Source organism: Arachis hypogaea, chromosome 9, assembly GCF_003086295.3.
Source record: "Arachis hypogaea cultivar Tifrunner chromosome 9, arahy.Tifrunner.gnm2.J5K5, whole genome shotgun sequence".
Classification (NCBI taxonomy): domain Eukaryota; kingdom Viridiplantae; phylum Streptophyta; class Magnoliopsida; order Fabales; family Fabaceae; genus Arachis; species Arachis hypogaea.
In genome coordinates, this window is record NC_092044.1 from 27,420,278 (window position 1) to 27,439,420 (window position 19,143).

General features: G+C 33.3%; 1 protein-coding gene across 1 annotated transcript; it reads left to right on the top strand.

Annotated features, from left to right (window-relative positions):
- The first annotated feature begins 11,200 nt into the window (after positions 1 to 11,200).
- LOC112710758 (ATP-dependent DNA helicase Q-like 1) lies at positions 11,201 to 16,077 on the top strand. The gene is made up of 10 exons (XM_025763161.3): positions 11,201 to 11,427; positions 11,528 to 11,901; positions 12,060 to 12,320; positions 12,439 to 12,602; positions 12,714 to 12,810; positions 12,916 to 12,959; positions 13,663 to 13,777; positions 13,866 to 14,219; positions 14,880 to 15,104; positions 15,732 to 16,077. The coding sequence occupies exons 1-10, from the start codon at positions 11,292 to 11,294 to the stop codon at positions 15,840 to 15,842; spliced, it is 1,881 nt and encodes a 626-aa protein (XP_025618946.1). The 5' UTR covers positions 11,201 to 11,291; the 3' UTR covers positions 15,843 to 16,077.
- Positions 16,078 to 19,143: the final 3,066 nt, after the last annotated feature.

The following is a 19,143-nucleotide window of genomic DNA, read 5'->3' on the forward strand; positions in this document are numbered from 1 at the left end:
TTGCAGGTTCTGTTTTTGTTTTATTTTTTCCACTTTGATAACAAAAGGGAGAGAAAAATAAATATATGAGGCTTGATAAAGCATATGGCTTACTGAGATTATTGGATATTAGTTTTGATTAGTCTTGTGTTTGTGAATTGACTTGTATTTGTGAATTGAACTTGGTTGACTTTAAGTCATTTGAATTTTATGTTGTGTTAGTGAATTGTTGCTTACATATGGCCATACAAGATTATTTTTAATAGTTTACAATATATGCTGGTATGGATAATTAAACTTTTGTGCAACCATAGAAATCTATGTTGTTTTAGATATAGCAACAAGGAGAAAGAGAAGCCCATTAGTTGTCCATATCCATAAAATAAGTGGCTGGCTCCATGAGAAATCAAGGAGGGCTTCAGGTCACAAACTGATGAATCAAGCCTATGATTCATAACAAGCCCAAGAAGAGATCCAAGTCCATTCAATCAATTTGAATTGGTAGCTAACTAAAGCAATGCAACTCTATTTGCATCTGAACTAATCGCTTCTCCACTAAACCAACTCTTTGTTCTCTTTCTTCTCTTCTCTTACCCACGTATGACAAGATGGATATGCTAGGGATCACATTCTAAAAGAAAAAGGTGTTAACTACAAAAAAGAAAAAAGAAAAAAATCAGATCTAAGGCATTATCAGAAAATCTTTCCATTTGTGGTACCCTAAAGTAACATGCTGAAACTTCCTTCTCCCTCATACCCATTTCTGAAGAAATAAAAAAATAGAGGTTATGAAATTCTACTGTGGATCAACGGTCAAGAAAGGAACTTGGAGCCAAAGTAAGAATAAATGGTTCAGATCTTTGAAGATATTGGAAAAAGGATGAAAGAGAAGATGGAAGGTATGAATTGATGAAATCTGAAATCTCTGCTATAGTCTCATCTCTCGTCTGTGTCGCTGCTGCTCTGATTTCGTGAGAAGAATAAGTCAACTGTGTGAAGCAAAGTGTGGTAACTGAAATCATACAAAAAGAAAAGAACTCTTCAGTTTGAAGGCAAGGAGAGAGAACCAGAATCTGAGTTGCATTGAGAGCATTCCCTATGAGAGTCCAATGCTTTGGACTGTGTTTCTACATCAAATAAACATACCGCCAAAATGAAGAACAATCATAGAGAGCTCTGAAGTTGGTTCATCTGATGGTTTTAAGGTTGTGATCATCATCTCCTTTATGGTTTACTGGTTTATTATTCTGTTTCAATGTTTATCTTTCTCTATTTTTTCTCGAGTGGAAAAAGGTATAAATGTGAAGCATTTGAAAAAGCCAAATAGAAAGAAAAGACAAAGAGAAAAACATAGAGAGAAAAGCCAAAGTTGATTTTAGATTTCTATTTGTTTGTATTTCTATTTTGCATCTTGTATCTGATGTATCCCTTACTAAGTTGGGTAAGCACTTATTGTATTAAGAGTCTAGAATGTTGCCTAGCCAAATCAAGCTTATGTTGAAGTTTGGTTTGTCTCAGATAGGATTATGTTGAGTCCTAAGGAATTGGTATTTATAACACTTGAAAGTATAGTGAAAATTTCACCAACTTGTGGTGGAGACTGGATGTAGTTTGCATTACACAGAGCAACTGAACCAAGATATATGCTGGTGCCATTTTCTTCTTCTCTGCACTATTTTGTCTCTTTGCGATTTATGAGACAAAACTAAATTGTCTCCTGCACAATCCATCACGTAGACAAACAGAAGCAAAGTTTCATTTCCAGGTTTTAAGGGTTAATCAATCAACTTAAAAGAAGGCCATAGATTCAATCCCTCTTCTCTAGGCCATCAAGAACCTTCAATTGGTATCAAGAGTTAGGTCTTAAGAATCAAGTTTCACAGCTTGGAGGAAAGGTCTAATAGCAAACAACATGAGTGCAACCACTGTGGCCTACATAATAATAATTAATATATTATAAGATATTAAACAAATGCATTTTTATGGTTCAAAACACAGTAATTTTTTTCTATTTTTTATTATTATATTTTATATGAAAATACTCTAATCTACTAAAAAAATGGCCAAAATTATAAGATAAGAAACTATTAAGCGTAACATCAAGTCAACCATACTGACGAACACATTGTTTTAAAAACTTAATCAATTATTAACAATACTATAATATTTACGTATATATAAATTTACATATATTTTAACCTAAATCATTATATATAGTTATACATACAAATAACTCTTGAAGTTCATCATAATTCATGATTCCTTAATTATTAGTTATACTATATAAGTAATTGAATTTCAATGTATAAAAAATTTGCATGTCAAAGCGTAGTAAGAACATATTATTATTATTATTATTATTATATGTCACATATGTCAAATAATGTATTTTATTTTTTACTTTCTTACATAAAATTATCTATATCATCGTAATACTAAAAATATATCAAAGAGTTATTATTTATTAGAAATTGATTTTTAATTATATTTCAATTTTTATTATTTATATATTTAAAAATTATACTAAAAATTATTTATTTAGTATTATAATAAATAATATTTTTAAATTTTAAATAATTTATTAATTAATTTATATTTATTATACCATACATTTAAAAATTTATTAAAAAAATATTAATATAATAATAAATATTATGACAATAAAAAATTTATTTGAGAAAAATATTGTATCAATTTTTTTAGGATAAATAGATCCTTGATAAATAAATCATTGATTAATTTGATGTTAAAACGATATCATTTTGTTTGAATGAATATAGACAAAGAAACTTTGACCAATTTGAATTTAGGAACAAATAAATCTGACCATTTTATGTTAGTACTTGACGTCCAACTCAGTATGTTAACAGAGTAAATTTTCATAATAGTCCCTGAGATTCACGGGATTATCTAATTTGTTTTTCGAAATTTTAATTTTACCATAGTAGTCTCTAGACATTTTTTTGGTAATGACTCAACTATTTCAGTACTGACGTGGCTATCATGTACCACACTGGAGTGTACAATAATTAGCTTAGGTAGCAAAATTACAATTTGAACCTAATTTGATCTCTCCATCTCTATTTAACCCTAACATTCTTTGGTCCTTATCAAATCTCCTCTTTTTATTCTTCGTCTTCATATCATTATGGTCAACAACCTCTTCGATGCTACTAATTTCTTCTTCTTCTTCATCAATTATTTTTTGTGATTTGGTTTAATGGTGATTCTATTTTACAGGAATATCAAAGATTTAGAATTGGAAGTGATGTGATCTTTCATCTGCTGTTTCATGAGTTTCTTTCATATCAATAATTACCAATATAGATTTTATACTTGTTTGGACACTATTAAATCGATAAAAATATATTTTTTAATAAAAAATATATTTTTTATGTTTTAGTGTGTGTGGCAAATTTCTAATAATAAAAATAAAAATACTAGAAAAATAAAAAATATCTTTTTTGAAAAGTTATCATTTACATCTTTTTTTAAAAGATCTTTTTTCTTAAAAAAAGATGTTTTTTACATAATAAATGAACAAAAAATACTACTTATTTTACTCAAATATAATTGATAGATAAAAAAATCTTTTTACATGAGATATTCAAACATAAAATCACTTTTACTTTTGTAAAAGATTTTTTTTAAAAAATCTTTCTCGAGAATGACGCCCAAACAAACCATTTGTCATGAAATAAAAAATAGTAAAAATGTTGTATCAAATTGTGATGTCAATGTTACCTCATTTACTCTATTCCTCCAACCCTAAACAACCCTTCGACATTTTACCACAAATTCGTCCGTAACTTCCTTGAATTGCTTCATTTCCACCATCTTAGCTTCGTAAAACCTATCCCTTTTTTCAAGCAACTTCTCAAACTCATGTACCTCGTTTTGAATAAACCTAAAGTGCCAAAAAATCAGCTCCAATTTCAATTCCGTAAGAACAATTAAGGGAGGTGGCATTAACTTAAAAAATTGGGAAAGAAAATCGTATTTGACTTCAAGGTTGTGGATTTGAGAAGTGAGAGACACAAGGTTGAAGTCTTGAAAAGTAATTTTGTAATCGAGAAGGAAGAATCTATATTCGGTGGCTCTGATATTGGTAAGCTTGGAGGCCAAAATGCGAGACTTATTTTTAGAGAACTATTATAATATCCGAAACTTAATTTAGAAGACTATTATGATAAAATTGAAACTTCGAAAACTAAATTAAATAATTTCATGAATTTTAAATTTATTATAAAAATTTAATGACATGTTAGCTATTTCTGTTAATACTAACAGAAAATTCATGTTGTTTTACGAGAGATCAAGAACAAAAATCAAAATGAATCATTTTTTTTCTTTTTTTCAAAACTTATATTATCATTTGAAAAAGAGGTAAATACCAAATTGGTATCTGAAAGATTCTGACACTGATAAATAGTACCTGATCTTTGTTATTGATAAAATGATCCCTAGAAGATTTTAAAATTTGACAAAAGTAACCGACCTCCAATTGAGTTACTTGGAGTTAAGGTTTTAGGGTGACATGTCAGTTAACAATTTTCATAATTATAAATTTTACCACTTTTAATTTTTATCATTTTAAAAATAACCCAATTTTAATTTTTAAAAAATTCTAATCCTTTTTTATGAAACTCTCATCTCTTCTTCTGAATCATCGTCATTTTTAAAAAATCCTAATATCTTTTTTTCTTCACCTTTTTTAATGGAGAGACCTCAAGTAAGACAGCTAAGAAGGATACATCAAATATTTTAGGCAAGATGCTTATGAAAATTAGGAGTGGAGGCAAGTTGATAGCGAAAATTTGATTTCTTTTTGGGACGGATAAAATGATTGAACGTGAATTGAACCACGCTATCAAGGCGTCAGTTTTCTTGGATGATAATGATAATGAAAATGTGAACATTCTGAGTGAATGATGAAGTTTTTTTAGTTTTGTTGCTACTATTTTTGCTAAAAATTCTTTAATGGACTGACGAACGAATTTTTGCGTGGTCTAGAATTTCACAAATAAGTTCTCATTGAAAGTATAGCTTCTAAACCAATAAGAATCCTTTCGTATAAAAACTTGGTTGTCATAAGTAACAAACTCCTAATAAAAATAAATCGAAGTATTTAAACTTCGGGTCGTCTCTCAAGGAATTGCAGGGAAGTGTTCTTATAATTGGTTATGGAAAAGTGTGTTTTGGAATTTTGGATAAGAAACAGGGAATGTAAATGGCAAAAGAAGTAAACTAATAACTAGAAAAGCTCTTGGCAAGGTATGAGAACTGGATGTCCTATCCTAGTTATCCTTATCAATTATGATGAGAATTGTCTTTTGCTCTCACTTAATCAACCTCTAACTATGAAGGAAGGTCAAGTGGATAAATCAATTCGATTCCTCAAGTCCTAGTCAACTCTCAAGGAAAGACTAGAGTTATTGGAACTCAAATAAATTAGCAAGTTCAATTATCAATCACAAGGGAGTTTGATAACTCAAGAGTCACCAATTACTCAACCAAAGTCAAGAGATTCAATAACAACAAATGGAGAAGCAAGCAACAAACATGAAATACCTCAAATTGCATTAATAAGAGAAATCAAATCTAACATGAGAATTCATAAATTAAAGTAATATAATAAATAAAAGTAGAAGAGAAACTAAATTAAAGGAATATTGAACCTGGATTGGAGGAGAAAATAAATTTAAAACTAAGAGAAATCCTAAATCCTAAAACCTAGAGAGAAGAGATAGCTTCTCTCTCTCTAGAAAACTACATCTAATCCTAATATTTTGAATAATAAGAAGTTGTCTCCTGATTCCTCCACTCTGCAGCCTCTAATCTGTGTTTTTTGGGTCGAGAACTGGGTCAAAAACAGCCCAAAAATCGCTGGGGACGATTTCTGGGTCGCTGAATTTTCGTGCATGCGACGCGTGAGCGTGAAGCACGCGTGCACGTCGCTTAACTGTATGGCCACTATGGTAAATTATATATCATTTTGAATCCCCGGACGTTAGCTTTCCAACACAATTGAAACCGCCTCATTTGAACCTCTGTAGCTCAAAATATGATCGATTGAGTGCGAAGAGGTCAGGGCTGACAGCTTTGCAGTTCCTTTAGCTTCTTGTGTTCCTTCCACTTTTGCATGCTTCCTTTCTATCCTCTAAGTTATTCCTGCCCTATAAACCCTGAAATCACTTAACACACATATCATGACATCGAATGGTAAATAAGAGAGGATTAAAATTAGCTAAATTAATACCAAAGAAGCATGTTTTCAATCATAGCACAAATCAGGAAGGAAAATGTAAAACATGCAATTTCTATGAATAAGTGTGAGAATAGTGGATAAAATTTACTCAATTAAGCACAAGATGTGCCACGAAATAGTGGTGCATCAAATCTCCCCACACTTAAATATTAGCATGTCCTCATGCTATGCTCAAGGAACTAAAAGAGTGAAGAGGAATGGTAGAAAGTATGAAATGCAACCTATCTATATGAATGCAACTACATGCAAAAATGCTTCTACCTACTTGGTGAAAAGTAAATAAACATTTCAAGAACAAATATGAACTGAATTTCACTAATTCAAATCTTAAAAATGAAGTACAAATAGACTTGCAGAAGAAAATAACCCATGAAAGCCGGGAACAAAGAATCGAGCATCGAACCCTCACTGGAAGTGTATACACTTTAATCGCTCAAGTGTTTAAGGATCGATTGTCTCAATTCTCTACTAATCTTGCTTTCTAAGGCTTGCTCTTCTTCTACCAATCAACAAAGAATTAATGCACAGATACACATATCAAGAGGTCTTTTAAGGGTTGTAATGGGGTTAAGGTCAAGGTAGGATTGTATTTGGTCAAGTGGACTAAAATCTGAATCCTTAATTAACCTAAACTTTCCACCTAACTTAAGACAATCCACATAATTAGAATATAAAATCTAACTACCCATTCACTGTGTTTTGCACATATTCATGCATCCCCAAATTGAGTACAGTACATATGTATTGCTATCACCATATAATTTGGGACATTTTGTCCCCTTTTTATTATTTACTCTTTTTTTTCTTTTTCATAATAATTTTTCTTTCTTTTGTTTTTCTCAATGCATATGATTAAGATATTGAATGCATGAACATATTCTCAACATTCTTTCACATTTTCATAAAAGTCTAACATACTCAATTTTCAAACCAAATGTTTTCAAGATCAATTTCTCCACACTTAATTCATGAGCACTCTTACTAGTCTATGATAACCAAGGATTCAAATTAAGGATATTATTGTTTTTTGCTTAGAGTTAGTGATGAGCTAAAGTAAAGAACAAATAGGGTAAAATAGGCTCAAATTGGTTTGCAAAGGATAATGAAAGGGTAAGGCCATATAGGTGTGTGAGCTATAGTGAAACAAATGCCTCAATCATATAAGTGCATGCATACATCAAACAATGGAAATATAGAATTAAGCAAGACAAAGATCACAATTTTAAAGAGAACAACACACACCAAAACAAAATATTGGTTGATAAAATGCAACAAATCGAATAGGCTCAAAATCTCACTGGTTTTGTGTGTTCGAGCTCTAAACCATGTTCCAAAATAAAATTTCTTCAAACAAGTTTAACCAAAATTTTAATTCAAATTAGTGAAATGCTGTAAAAAGGTTTCTTGAAAAAGAAATTATTACTTCAACTAAGTAGTTGGTAAAATATGCACAAAATCAACAAACATGCAAATGCAATAACTAATTTAACAAAGAAAATTAAACATTGGTGTTGAAAAGAAAGTGACTAACCTACGGAGATCGGTATCGACCTCTCCACACTTAAAGATTGCACCGTCCTCGGTGCATGCTGAAAGGTACAAGTAGACGAGTTGCTACAACTGATGCTTTTCACCAAAGGTTGTACAAGTGGACTTGTTTGTTGCCTCACTGAAAAGCTTTTCCTTTCCCTTCTTGGTGGCCACCCTGAAAGAAGAGGAAAAGGAGGAAAAGTAACCCAGAAGCAAAGATAGAAAACAAATAAAATATGGGTGGATTTATGCCGAATAATGAGGGTATCAATTACATGGTAGTTACAACATGCAAGTGAGAAAATAGTAGAAGCAAATGACATATCAATAGTGCAACAAGTACAATAATGGGGGAGAGAGTGTGGGTTATGAAAGACAATATAAGTTCAAATGAATACAAAAGGAATACAAGTGTCATAAAAGATTAGCATTGACCTATAAATAATATTACCCAACAATGGAAACAAGTCACGAAGCACCAAAAGAAAGCAAGAGAAATACAACAGTGGAATAAGAACATTTAACACCAATAGAAAAATAATACACATAGAAAAGAAAATAAAAACATGCATACAATTAAATGCAATGAATGAAAGAATGTAATTGTAATGAGGAAAAGAAAATGAAAAAGAAGAGGGAGGAGATGAAAGTAGGAAAGGAGGAGGAAAGAACGAGAAATGAGAGAGAAAAGTAGAAGAATGGAATCTGCGAAGCGATGCGTAAGCGTCGCTCACGCGTACGCGTGGGTGTGCAAGAGAAGAGGCTACGCGTAAGCGTCGGTCACGCTTACACGTCGGTGAGCGAGAATCCAAGTGACGCGTAAGTGTCGGTCACGCGTACGCGTGACCACTGGTTGTGCTAAATGCACAATACCAGCACCAAGGCAGCACAACTCTCGGCCAAATCACCCATTAACGCCGATTTTCCATCCACGCGTATGCGTCGCTGACGCTTACGCGTGGGTTGACTAAAAGCGTCACAATCACTGACTTGGAGCAAACGGGACAGACCACCATCCTTGCTTTTGTCCAGGTATCTCAAATATATATTCAAATAGTTTAAATCAAGCATCATCGTTATCAAATCTCAAACATTAACCTGGAGCAAGCGGGATAAACCACCATCCTTGGAACTACCTATGTTTCACAAACATATATTCATTCAAAACTTCATAATTGAATTCATGTCTCATAACTTTTTTTCTCTATCTCATACCCAGAGCAAGTGAACATCACCACTGCCTACTACCCGGGGCCACAATCACTTTTACACACACCCCAAATCTCAATTCCAAAACCTTCAAAAAATTCCAACCCATTTAAAACTTACCAAAACCTACAATAGTAACTCAAAACCAAACTTAACTACATCACATCAGTCCTCAATACACTAATTTATCATCTCCATCAAGTTTTCAATCCAACAACCTAAGTTCAACACAACATCTTTAATATACACCATCATGAATATAACCAACAATTCAAGTTCAATATAACAATATACATACTTATCAGTACCTAGACCATCATACACTTTAAATATCATCTTTTCACCATCATCAACTTCTCATGACCAACAATCATTAATCAAACATAACACATCAACTAACATAATGTGTATCAAACACAAGATTCAACTTATCCTAGGTTGTCTAGCCTAAGTTTTCAAGACACCGTACATATTATATACGAAAAACCAAACCCATACCTTGGCCGATTCCTTCCCAAGTTCAAACATCTCAATTCAAGCCTCCAAGGTTCCAAATCTAGTGTTATAGGTTCCAGCCACCAAAAACTCCAATTCAAGTATACCACTTCGCCAATTTGACTTCAATTTCACATATATACAACCTAATGCCATATAATTTCATGTACATACAAATCTTCAATACCCTAATCTCATTGATTTGACAAATTAGAAGGGAAGTAATGATTCCTTACCTTACCCATGGATTAATTAGACAAAATCCAATAATTATTCACCGCTAGAATATCCCTAAATCATCAAAATCACCAAAATCACTCAATACTCACATTAAAACGCGAATTCATAAAGGGAAAAGAAAATGGGTACAATATACAGAGTTTCTTACTACTTTGATCGAATTGAAATGAAGAGGACTCCGAGATGAATGCATGGCCGCTGACAGCTCGACAATCGGAGTTTCGGATCAAAAGTTACAAGGATTTGAATTTCAAGAACAATGGTTTTGTTCTTCCCCCTTTGCTCTCCTTGTGTTTAGCGTGAAAGTGGTAAGAATGAAGGAGAATGGTTTGGATTTATAGATTATGGGCTCGGTTCGTTTAGTTCAACTCGTTCGGCTCAATGTTGGGCCAATTTCTTCAAATTTGGTGTTAAAATTTATATTTTAATTAATTCTACCACATTAAACTATAAAATTCTATTTTCTAATTTATTTAATTAATAATTAATTTATTAACTAATTATTCACTAACTACTCGGGGTTTACAGTTTCTATAACCACCCATCATGAGCTCAACAGCCATAGTAGCATCTCAATCACTGGGTCAAGAAAAAAAAAAGAGAAATGAGAAAGGGGTTGATTCTTGTGAAAAAGGGGTTGAGTCTCAGATAAGCATTTTGGTTAGAAAAGAGAGAAGAAGAGGAAGGAGGAGGGCGGTGCCGTTGTAGTTAGCCAGCGTCGGAAGTTGGTCGGAGGAAGAATGAGGAGGAAGGTAGCGACGACGATGAACGAAAATAAAGAGGAGTTTATTAGGAAAGAAGAAGAAAATTGGAGGAGGATACTGAGGAAGAAGAAGAGACGAGAGTTTCAGAAGCAAGGGAATTATGGTTTTAAAAAATTGAAATTGGGGTGTTTTTAAAATTATAAAAATTAAAAGTAGATAAATTTTGTAATTATGATAATTGTTAACGGACATGTCACTCTTAAATCTTAATTCTAGGTAACTCAATTGATGGTTGGTTATTTTTTGTCAAATTTTAAAATCTTTTAAAAATTATTTTATCAACAACAAAGATCAGGTACCATTTTGTCAGTGTTAAAATCTTTTAAATACCAATTTGGTATTTACCTCTTTAAAAAAAAAAAAAAAACAAGGCCCTTGTTCCTTTTGAGCGATTATGCTTACTATTTTAGTAGTTTATTTGAGACTCTTATATAATTAAGGCTAATTCTATGGTGCTTATGAGTTGATACCTAAATTTTGTCTAACTTATTTTTATTAATAAATTTTGATTTTTTTAAAAATTATTTATTGTTATATCTTTTAAATTAAATATTATGTTTTAATCTTTTTTAGTAAATAGATACTACCTTTTAAGCTTTTAAGCGTTACCATTAATTAAATCGAGTCAACATCTAACGGTTCGTGACTCCTCTAAGGCCTAAGCAACTAGCGAGGGAAAGAAAATATATTTAAAAAAATGAAAAGGCAAAAGCTCGAATAGCACAAAATAACGCGGGAACTGGGAAGAGCTAATGAGCTAAGCATAAAAGTTGAAGCACAAAATCCGAAGGAAAGTGGAGCGGAAAATGGGTCGCATGAACACCAAAGAGAAAGTGCACGATCTCGAGTTGGAAAAAGCTCGCTTGATTAGCTTAGCCCTCGATTTCGGCTTCGACCAACCCTCCGCCACCAAATGCCTCCATCGCCTCATCGACCTCTACGGTTCACACATCCTTTATCATAATTTCCTTTTTTAAATGATTTTTTCTATGAACAACTGATACTAATTAGTTTTTTTTCCATTATTATTATTATTTTTAAGGGGAGGATGGTCGGGATTTCATCACGGTGGAGCACTGCGGCGACGATTTTATTGCGGCGTTGGCGGAGTCGATGGAAGATGCAGAAGAATGGGATGATTTGCAGGGACTGGAATCGGAGGCTTGTGGTGCATTGACTCAGGTGCTTCACAAGACTGGTGTTGGTGGTGGTGGTGGTGGTGGTGGTGGTGGTGGTGGTGGTGATGATGGTGAGGTTTTCTGCGTTGATGCGACTGATGATTCGCCTTGGCGGCGGAAGCAGAAGGGGAAAGTGGTGGAGTTGGTTTCGAGCGAGGAGGATGAAGATAAGGATGTGGATTTCAGTTTTCTGATGGGAAGAGGGAATTGTGTCACTCCTGCTTCTGCGAAATCAATGGTATGAACTATGAACTATGCTCAAGTAGTTGATGAGAAGTGGAACAAAGGCCCATGGGCTGTTATACTTTCTTTTTAAATTTTTTGGTGCAAGCTAGACTCTGCGATGGGTATTATATGACTCTATTGATGGAAGATTAAATAGTTAAAATCTTATAGGATTGCAGAAGTGGCATCACTCAAGGCTCAATTTCATCCACATCCAGCAAAACAAAATTCTACTCAGCATCAAAGGAAGAAAATAATACTCTTAGCTATGACGAATTGCAGGCTCTAGATGATATTGAATTGGCAAATGTCGTTATCTTTGGTAATAGGGCATTTCGACCATTGCAGCATCAAGCATGCAAAGTAACTTTGGCAAAGCAAGATTCTTTTATCCTTATGCCTACTGGAGGTGGTAAATCTCTATGCTATCAGGTCATTTCTTTCTCCTGTAACCTTATTCTTTCCTGCATAATCTCCAAAAAGACTAAATGTCTGTGATCTCGATATTCTTTTCAATTTTAAAAATAAATGTTTTATTTTATGCTTACAGCTTCCAGCAACCCTTCAACCAGGTGTTACAGTAGTTATATCTCCCTTACTTTCACTCATTCAGGATCAGATAATCACACTAAACCTTAAGTTTGGTATACCTGCTACTTTCTTAAATTCTCAACAAACTGCTTCCCAAGCAGCAGCTGTCCTCCAAGAGCTAAGGCAAGACAGAACACAGTTCATGCGTATCATATTAAAAGAAATGCCATTAGATTAATCATTAATGATTGCTTTAGTGTTTATGTAGCCTAACATTAGTATTCTTGTATGTAGGAAAGACAAACCATCTTGCAAGCTATTGTATGTGACACCTGAGAGAATTGCTGGCAACCAACCATTTATTGAGATTCTTAAATGCCTGCATCGCAAGGTTAAGTTTTCATGATTTGATTACATTTTCTGAAACCATTGTTGCAGAGCTCTAGCTTGTAAATATCTGATGCGGAAATTTTGCTGGTGCTCCCTTACATTACAGGGACAACTTGCAGGTTTTGTTGTTGATGAAGCACACTGTGTTAGGTATTCTTTTGCTTTTTGTCTGCAATTTTAGTGATTTTACTTTGTTTATCAATAACTGCAATAGTATAAAATTTGAGAGATGCAACCTTGCCATTGATCATTCGCTCTTGAAGCAGTACTTACCATTATGTTTCTCATATATAGACTGAATGATCATCCAGTATGAACAAGCACCAAAATTTTAACTACCATTGGAGTGCACCGTTCATAAAATGTCATTTTAAGTTAAGCTCTCACGGCGGCCATAAATAAAGTTGAATATGGACAAATTGATTATAGTAACACTTGGATATGGTGAGGACACAAATTTGAAGCAGGAACTTTTGTTATCTGGTTTAAGGGTCTTAAAATGATCCTTCCTTAAGTTCACAACTCTTCAAACTAAATTGATAATAAATAAATAATACGTGAGTGGGTTAGCAATTGGTATCTAATGGCTGAAGTATTCTTATTTTCTAGACTGTTCCCCTTATTTCCACTTCCATAACTGTAAATCAGCTTGGTGAAACATGCTGCTAAAATGTTATACCCAGTAGCTAAATTGCCCGACTAGTTAAGGCCTGCTTCAATGGTGTTGGGATAAAGGTTGTTGAAGCTGCGCGACTCTTGCATTGTAGTGTTTCACTGCAGTTTTCTACTAGTTATTATCAATTTCTACTATATCTATTATTAACTACTCTTTAATCCAAACTACGATGTCCAGCCAATGGGGACATGATTTCCGGCCTGACTATCGCGGATTAGGATCACTTAAGCAAAACTTTCCTCGTGTACCTGTCATGGCATTGACAGCAACTGCAACCCACTCAGTTCGTGAGGTAATCATAATACCAGATTGCTACAATGGACAATGCAATCAAGCCTTTAGTAACAACTTCCTCCCCTTTTAATTGTATCTTGTTTCAGGACATTTTGAATGCTTTAAGAATCCCCCATGCACTTGTTCTTGAAAGAAGTTTTGACAGACCAAACTTAAAGTATGAAGTGATTGCAAAGACTAAGGAACCGCTGAAGCAGCTGGGACAGCTGCTAGTGGATCGTTTCAGGAATCAATGTGGAATTGTTTACTGCCTCTCGAAAAGTGAATGTGTCGAGGTCTCCAAATTTTTGAATGAGACATGTCAGACTAAAACGGCGTATTACCATGCTGGCATGGCTGCCCGCCAAAGAGTTGCTGTTCAAAGGAAATGGCATGATGGAGAGGTTCATGTTGTCTGTGCAACTATTGCTTTTGGAATGGGGATAGACAAATCTGATGTTGTAAGTTGATAAGTTTTTTTCAAATTATTATGATATTGCTGTACATTCTAAGCAATTTTCTTAGAAATCTAACAGAGAAGCACTATTGAAAATATTGTTTTCAGGTTGATAGTTGATATTTAGTTATTTATATCTGTGAAATAAAAATGAAGGTCAATGATTAATTTGCTACATACTACTATTTAAGGAAGGATCTCTATATAATGAGATAGCAGAACCAGCCTCATGTAGAGAGCATAGCATTTTTCTAATTTAGAATTTGCCAAAATCCTTTGTCTGGGACTCTTTTGCTTTCATACAAAGTCTTCTCTTTTCTTGCATTCATAAAAATGACCATTTCCACAATTATTACAGTGATAATCTTATCCATCCCGGTTAAGATCATCTTTTCCATCCCGGTTAAGATCAAGTTGAAAATATAAACATGAATCTCAGCATTATAGGTAGAATCTGCATAATACACTAAAATATACCATATGTGCACTAATTTAACATTGGATGATTGGCGGGGCAAATGTAAGTACATGTGACTTTAAAAATGTTGTATGAATTGCAATCTGTTGAGCAATTTACTGCACCAGAAAGTTGGATTCTTTTAGTGGTGTCTCAGTTTTAAGTTTGTTACTCAAATTGTTCTTTTTTTTTCTTATATGCTTTCAGCGCTTCGTTGTCCATAATACAATGTCAAAATCAGTTGAAAGTTATTATCAAGAATCAGGAAGGGCCGGAAGAGATAATCTTCCTGCAGTTTGCATTGTATTGTACCAGAAGAAGGATTTCAGCCGAGTAGTATGCATGATAAGAAATGGTCAAGGATATAAAAAGGAGAGCTTTAAGACAGCCATGGATCAAGCGAAAAAGATGCAACAGTACTGTGAACTTAAGGCAAGGCAAACTCCCCTATATTTCAGCATCTTTTTCTTTAGTCAATTTATAGCACCCTTGAAAATAGGATAATTAGTCAAAATGATTCCTATCACATGTACATTAATTTGGTTTTCGTTGAAATATAAGACACCTAATGAATCGAATTGGTTCTTTTGTCATTTAAACGATGACAGATACAAAATGACTTATACCATGTGTCATTATCTAACTGGCAAAAAGATCAATTTGACTCGGTTATATTTTTCACGAAGCAATTTAAGGCGTTTGATTTTTCGAGTATCAAATTGGTGCATGCCTGATCTTTCAGAAACCATTTTCACTATTAACCCCAATGGAAGTAAAAAAATAAGAACAAAGTACGCTGCTTTGCCCCAAGGTTTAGTGAAATTCGTTTTGAGCCCTCTTAATTTACAAAAAAACATAAATTGAACCTTTCTCATATAATTGCAACAAAACAATTAAGCATTGTCTCCTTAAGTTTGATTAGCTATTATATGATGACATCATTCTTTCCTATCGTAAAGCATGAATTCATCAGTTTACGGTGTACCAAGCTACCCCAAGTGCAAAAAGGTGTTTTATATATGCCAAAGTGTTTATCCTTTATTTTTTTCAATGTTTTAGGTTGAATGTCGGAGACAAACTTTACTCAAACACTTCGGAGAATCTTTTGACAGAAAAGGCTGCAAGTATGGATCTAATCCATGTGATAACTGTCTCAACACTGCACTATGAGTTGTTGTTACATTCAATTTTCGAGTATGATATTCTAACATACTCTGGAACAGTTTACCTTGGAAGCTTTTTGTTTTTGCTACTTATTCTATTTGTATATCTCTATTATAGATTTGCATTTGCGTAGCAAGTTGTTCCTATTTCTAGAAGTTGTGAATTCTACTCTCGACATTGCATTGCAATTAATTACTTTCAGATAATTCCTTTTTGGTGATTACTTCCGGATTATCTCTAATCATTATTAGTGTTTTACATGTATATCTTATTAATGACTTAATGTACTGAGGATGTAATTTGATTATTTCTAAGTTTAAATGCTTTTTAGTTGGAATTTTTTTGCAGCCTCTTCGCTTAATTTCATTTCTTGGCATGTTGATATTCTTTTCAATTCAATCCTTACTGTATTTTATTTGTATTTTTTAAAATCTTTTGTTTTTTAGCTCCGGATTAAGTGTTTTAACTTTTAAGTGAGAGGACTTGTGAATTTAATTTTTTTTTTCAAAAAGATAAATTACATTCCATAAAATTGACAAGATTACAAGTGTCCAAAGGGACAAAATACAGAGCAAATGGGGTTTTCTCATAATACACTTTTGAAGTGTAAAAGAAAATGAGAAAAACTTAAAGAAAGAGAAAGTAACTTAGGTTAGGAGTATTCATTAGTTTCAAACTTAATAAGAGGTATTTAACTTTAAATTCCAAACTTTATGTTTGAATGTTACTTTGATAGTTTTAATAAGAACATATATATATATATATATATATATATATATATATATATATATATATATATATATATATATATATATATAAACTTTAGATAATTTTTCATTTAATAATATACTAAATTGAAAGTCAAAACATGATTTAGTAGTTATGATAATTGTTATATAATAATTTAATTCTCTAATTTAAAAAATTATTTATGATTGTAGTATAATTTATATAAATCATATTTAATTCATGTAATAATATTATTTTTTTCTAATAATGTAATAATATATTTTTTCTTTTATTAATTAATTTAAAATATTTAAAGTAAACTACCATTTTTATTTATGAAATATGAAGATACTAGCATTTCTATTAAAGTTATACTCATTAAAAATTAGCTCTGTACAACAAACTATTTAAATCTTAAAAAAAGTTACTAAAGATGCCAAGGCAACATCTATTTAAAATACTTGTTATAACCTGATATATCATCATCCATATGTTAAGAATTAATAGTCAAATCGAATTAATTAAAATCAAATGATATTTTTAATAAAAATAGTCAATTATAATTTGAAATAACAAATGTACATAAGAAAAAGTCAAACAGATAAACTACTAATACTATCAAAGAAAGAAAAACAAAACTTTAATCACTATGGGTCTTGATAATTGTCATTGTTGCGCCCCTAATTCTGTTGAGTCAGTAGTCTAGGTAGTGTGTCGGTACCTGTCCTGGTGCCTGTGCAGAGGACAAGGGGCCCCTCCAACAGTAGCGCTGCTACTAGTGCGCATCTGGTCATAGTAGACTTCTATTTGGAGTCACATCTGCTGGATCTACTCCAACTCCTGCCTAAGCTCATACCTTAGGAACTCTGTTTTCGTATTGCAATCATCTCTCTTTGCCATGTATGCGAGCATCCCTCTTTGCTATGCGTGCGAGGAGCTCATTATACTTATCCTCAGCCAAATGGGGATGCCCACCAAAAGCTGTTTCTCTTTTAGGCGCACATTTCTCAACTAGCAAATTATTATGATTATGATGTGCATGACTGACTGAGTTGAGAAACCATATTCAGGTGAAGTCCTAAGTAACGTCGGGTTGCGAATAGACAATCGACGCATGAGCTCATGGCCTGCTATAAGAATAGGTATGCATTATGTTGTTTGCACATATGCATTTACTGTGTTTGGTTACTGTTAGACTCTTTATGCTTGTGTTTGATTTTCTCTTTCTCTTTTTTTTTTCGTATATTATATGCTTGTATTCTATTTTTTTCCAATAAAAACTTGGAGTCAAATGCCCTAAGATTCCCTTTTTTTTCCCGTTCACCCTATTGGAAACTATAGGTTCTCACGCCCTTACTCCCACGTCTGTGGATCGGCAGTGATATTCTTTGAAATATCCCTCATACTGAGTTATAAATACCTTGAGTAGGGAAGAGTCTTCATGTGGGGAATATCGAGGACCTGCATCTATGCTTTATGCGACCGTGGCTTTTGCACTCTATACATAGTCTGGGGTTTAGCCCTGACATGTCCTACAAGTTCTTTTTATCAGAGTAACATCCGAGCCCTGGTCAGTTTCCTTTTGCACACCTTCTTAATTAAATGGACCCTGTATATGACGTACATCCTCTAGTAGAATAAGTCCTACCAGAGTGGGAAGAGGGTCTGGCCGAGGTTGAGATGATTCTAGCACTTCAGTTTGGTCCTATGCTTAATGACCCTTAGTGACATTATGTCGTTGTAGTTCAGGATGCGCCCTCTAGTTCATTAGAGGTCGAGCCTTTTAAGGAGATACCTTCTTGGGTAGATCAATTGGAGGTGGACTTAGCTTCTGATGGTTCAGATTCTGGGAAGGTAGGAAGAGTACCAGGAGAATCCCTTGACGATCATCCTTGAGTCGGCAGCTTTGGGTATTTTGGATGGACATTTCATCTTGTCATGATCTTCGTTTCTTAGCAGTATTCTTCCCCACTTTTGATAGTCTTTTTGAGGATTAGGATCTCCTTAACTTCGCGATAGTCTGAGTTTTAGTCTAGGAAATCCTTGTGTGGGTTAAAGTCGGAGATTTCTTTTGGTCATATATATTCTGATTTATAGTAATTATGTTTTCTTATGACGCTGGGCATGTGCTTTGAAAATACTTGATTTATATATTTCTTTTAGTATGGGTAATGATGTATGACAACATTTTATTTACACTTTTTGTATTAGATGATTCATGCTTTAAGCCTAGTTTATTGAGACAGTTACAGTTATGACTTACAAATGTTTGATTAACTCCAATATAATACTAAAGGCTCATATGTATATAATATTATTCTCCTGAGTCTAGATCTCTGTAGGTTCCTCCGATGAGTAGCATCTAGCCGTTGACATTGGCCATGACGTGTCAATAGTTGGGTCATTACATGTGCGACCTCAATTTCCTTATTCTCTAACCAATATTCACTAACTGTGCCCATTGCAACTCATTCCTAAACAAAGATTGGAATGTTGGTCCGCTTGACGAGGATTCTCTCCTCTCATCATTCCTTCTAACTCTTGATCTCTGTGATTCAACATGAGATTCAAAATATAA

Coding starts and splice junctions, on each gene's coding strand:
- LOC112710758 (XM_025763161.3), top strand. CDS start 11,292: ATGGGTCGCATGAACACCAAAGAGAAAGTGCACGATCTCGAGTTGGAA. Junction 11,902..12,059: donor CTGCTTCTGCGAAATCAATG/GTATGAACTATG, acceptor AAAATCTTATAG/GATTGCAGAAGTGGCATCAC. Junction 12,321..12,438: donor GTAAATCTCTATGCTATCAG/GTCATTTCTTTC, acceptor TTATGCTTACAG/CTTCCAGCAACCCTTCAACC.